General features: G+C 42.0%; 1 protein-coding gene across 1 annotated transcript; it reads left to right on the forward strand.

Moving 5' to 3' along the window:
* Window positions 1–1,091: 1,091 nt before the first annotated feature.
* On the forward strand, window positions 1,092–2,726 carry LOC132893771 (uncharacterized). Its single transcript, XM_060932904.1, has 2 exons — window positions 1,092–2,504; window positions 2,643–2,726. Exon 1 carries the CDS (start codon window positions 1,130–1,132, stop codon window positions 2,057–2,059), a length of 930 nt encoding a protein of 309 aa, XP_060788887.1. The 5' UTR covers window positions 1,092–1,129; the 3' UTR covers window positions 2,060–2,504; window positions 2,643–2,726.
* Window positions 2,727–3,945: the final 1,219 nt, after the last annotated feature.

Here is a 3,945-nt window from a genome sequence, read left to right on the forward strand (position 1 = left end):
AGTTGAGCTACATCACTTTTCAGATGCCAGTAGTTTTGGATATGGCCAGTGCACATATATTCGAGTGGTGAGTCAGGACAAGGTGCATTGCTCTTTGGTAATGGGCAAGGCAAGGGTTGCACCCTCCAAAGTCGTAACCATTCCAAGGCTGGAGCTGACAGCTGCAGTAGTTTCCTCAGCAGTCAGTTGTATGTTAAGAGAGGAGCTACAGCTCAAGATTAACCAAGAATATTTTTGGACTGACTCACAGGTCGTCCTGGCCTACATCAACAACGAAGCTAAAAGATTTCATGTCTTCGTTGCGAACAGAGTGCAAAGAATCAGAGAAAGAACAGAACCAACACAGTGGCACTACATTGATACGGATCAGAATCCGGCAGATCATGCCTCAAGAGGCCTCAAGGTGTCAGAGCTGGTTAGTTCAAATTGGCTAACTGGACCGAAATTCCTCTGGGAACGAGAGATTGTAACACCAGAATCAACCGCAGAACTTCTGGTGGCTGACCCAGAGGTCAAGACAACACAAGCACTACAAACAAAGGTTGTGGAAGACAACAATTTCTTGGAGAGACTTGAACGATTCTCAAAATGGAGTACAGCCTTGAAAGTTGTGGCTAGGATACAACGACTGGCAAAGAGAGTCAAAACAGCGGAACCCATAAATGTGGAGGACCGAAGAAAGGCTAGCCTCGTGCTCGTGAAATTGGCACAAAGGAATGCCTTTAGCGAGGAGATACAGTTACTGAGTAATGGTAAACTGCCACGTGGTCATCCATTGTTTCAGCTGGACCCAGTGTTGCAAGATGGTGTTCTCAGGGTGGGAGGGCGACTGAAAAATGCCTCCTTACCGCTTGACGTGAAACATCCAATTATCCTGCCAAAACATGGTGTAATTACAAATTTGATCTTGGATTACTGCCATGAAAACACACAGCACCAAGGAAGAGGACAAACACTTAACGAGCTGAGAGCAAACGGGTACTGGATTGTTGGTGGCAGCAAAGTTGTGGCAAACCACATAAAGCAATGTGTCGTGTGCAGGAGAGCCCTCAGGCCAACAGAAACGCAGAAAATGGCTGACTTGCCAACTAGTCGCGTCAACCCTTCGCCACCATTCTCATACTGTGGGATGGATTGCTTCGGACCGTTCCACACAAAGCAAGGTCGTAAAGACCAGAAGAGATATGGACTCATATTCACTTGTCTTTCCTCAAGAGCAGTCCACATAGAACTGTTAGAAGATCTAACAACGGATGCATTCATAAATGCCTTGAGATGTTTTGTAGCTATCCGTGGGACTGTACGACAAATCAAATCCGATCAAGGAACAAATTTTGTTGGGGCAAGAAATGAGCTAACAAAGGCATTGCAGGAAGTAGACAAAGACAGATTAACTGCCTTTCTGGCTGAAAAACATTGTGACTTCTCTATGAACGTGCCTGGTGCTAGTCACATGGGAGGTGTATGGGAACGGCAAATCAGGACAGTCCGTAGCGTCCTGAACTGGGTTCTCTCCAAGAGTGCCGGAAAACTAGATGATGCTTCGCTGAGAACGTTTTTCTATGAAGCCATGTTAACTGTAAACAGCCGCCCACTCACCACTGACTGCATTACCGATCCTAAAGGTCTAGAGCCACTTACTCCAAATCACTTACTTACCTTGAAATCCTCAGTTCCACTTCCTCCACCAGGAAAATTCGTAGAAGCAGATCTGTATGCTAGGAAACGGTGGCGCAGAGTGCAGTACCTGGTAGAGCAATTCTGGTGTCGATGGAAGAAAGAGTATCTAGCAAACATCACCCGCAGACAGTGCTGGCAAACTCCAAGAAGAAATGTTAAGAATGGAGATGTTGTCATTCTTAAAGAGGAAGAGCTTCCGCGAAATGAGTGGAGACTTGGAAGAGTGCTCGATGTTTGTAAGGATGAGGATGGACTAGTGCGAAAGGTCAAAGTACAAATAGGAAACAAGAAGCTTGGAAAGGAGGGTCAACGACTCATTAGCCCAACCATTCTTGAACGCCCTATTCATAAATTAGTTGTGCTTGTAGAAAACAACTAGGAAGTGTTCCAGTGGAACTTTGGTTGAGATATTAATATGTGTAGAGGGTTAAAGGTTTATGTTTGATTTGAGAGTTTCTAAGAAAGCCCACTTTAGTTTGGAAATTACTAGATTCATTCAGATGTTACACAAAGGTCATCATAAATCCTAGTAATTTGGTGGGAGTGTAGCAGTCGGCAACACAAGTTTAAGAAAACAAAGGGTTACAAATTTATGGAAAATGTATTGTTTTTGTTTGCAGAAGAGGTTTGTTGTGAATGCATATAATATGTATAAAATGTAAAATATATGTGCATAAAAACATTGGTTGGCTTTGGGTCACGTGCCAAGGTTAAGGGTCACGGCCTCGGCCTTATGGGTAGAAGATGGGTGTGGCCGTTGAGAAGAAGATGGTGTGCTGCGTAACATGAAAATATTCTTCACTGGTTTCATTGAGGCGCACACGGTAATTGTTTTATTTGGTTATATTTCTGTTTATTGGTTAAGGCATGAACAATGTAAATTTATTTAATGTATATATGTTTGTGTTTTTTTTAATATGTCAGATGAATATGTTAGCTTAATTTTGTTTTTTACCTTTTAGTTTACACGGTGTCTAAGAGAGAGAGAGAGAGACAATAAAAGACAAAAAGACATCAGTATGTTTCGTGGCCTTCTTTAACGGAACCAGTGCAGCTAAAAGCTTCTTACGGCAAAGAAATGGAATGTCCTTAAATGGCCAGTCAACACAACTGAGTTGCTTTTCATTTATGGAAGATAAAACTGAAGACAGCAAGACTCACAAACAAACAGCAACTGAAGGCAGCTGCAGTAAAGGCCCGGCAAAGCATCTCTAGGGAGGAAACAGCATTTGGTGATGTCCATGGGTTTCAGAGTTCACGCGGACATTGACTGTAAAGGATTCACATCCAAGTATTAAAAATGATGCTCATATTTTTAAATTATATTAGGTTGTCAAATTACTTTTGAGCCTGTGAAAATGAATAGAATAGAATATCTTTATTGTCATTGTAACATGTACAACGAAACTGGAGTGCAATCCTCATCAGTGCAAAACAAACTAATAAAAGGATTTAAATTAAGCTAAAACTTAAACAATATAAAAATTATAAAAACAGTCAAACTCACAGATACAAGTAAACTAACGAACTAATAAACTAACAAACTAATATAAAACAAAAACAAAAAAACCTAAAACTTAAAAACACTGTAAAAATTATAAAAACAGTCAAACACACACACACAACTACATTCAACTAGAAACATTGCACAAATCCCTTATTGCACAGAATAAAAGACATGGACACTAAGAGCAGGTTAGTAAACCCTGACCTGATGTGTTTAATTTAGAGCTCGTATGGCAGTTGGGTAGAAGCTGTTCTTGAGTCTATTTGTTCTAGCTTTGATGGCCCTATACCATCTGCCTGATGGTAGTAGCTCAAACAGAGATGCAGTAGGTGAGGATGCTCTCTATGGTGGCATGGTAGAGGGACACTATCAGTCTTTGGTTGATGTTGTTCTTTCTGAGGACCCTCAGATAGTAGAGTCTCTGCTGTGCCTTCTTTACCAGCACTGTGGTATTCACACCCCAGATCAGTTTCTTCTCAATGTGAACTCCCAGGAAGCAGAAGTCCATGACCCTTTCCACACAGACTCCGCCAATGATAATGAGTTGTATGTCCGTTTTGTCCTTTCTGAAGTTGATGACCAGCTCCTTTGTTTTAGTAGTGTTTAGGAGCAGGTTGTTGTCTCTGCACCACACTGTCAGCTGCTCCAGCTCATCCTGGTAGGCGGACTCGTTGCCCCCCCGAGATGGTCCCCACCATTGTGGTGTCATTGGCAAATTTGACAAATCTGTTGCTAGAGTGTGTTAGGACTAGGACTGT

Source organism: Neoarius graeffei, chromosome 11 (genome assembly GCF_027579695.1).
Source record: "Neoarius graeffei isolate fNeoGra1 chromosome 11, fNeoGra1.pri, whole genome shotgun sequence".
In the NCBI taxonomy this organism is placed as follows: Eukaryota; Metazoa; Chordata; class Actinopteri; order Siluriformes; family Ariidae; genus Neoarius; species Neoarius graeffei.

What these genes read in the sequence shown, in the direction of transcription:
- LOC132893771 (XM_060932904.1), top strand. Translation starts at nt 1,130, where the DNA reads ATGGATTGCTTCGGACCGTTCCACACAAAGCAAGGTCGTAAAGACCAG.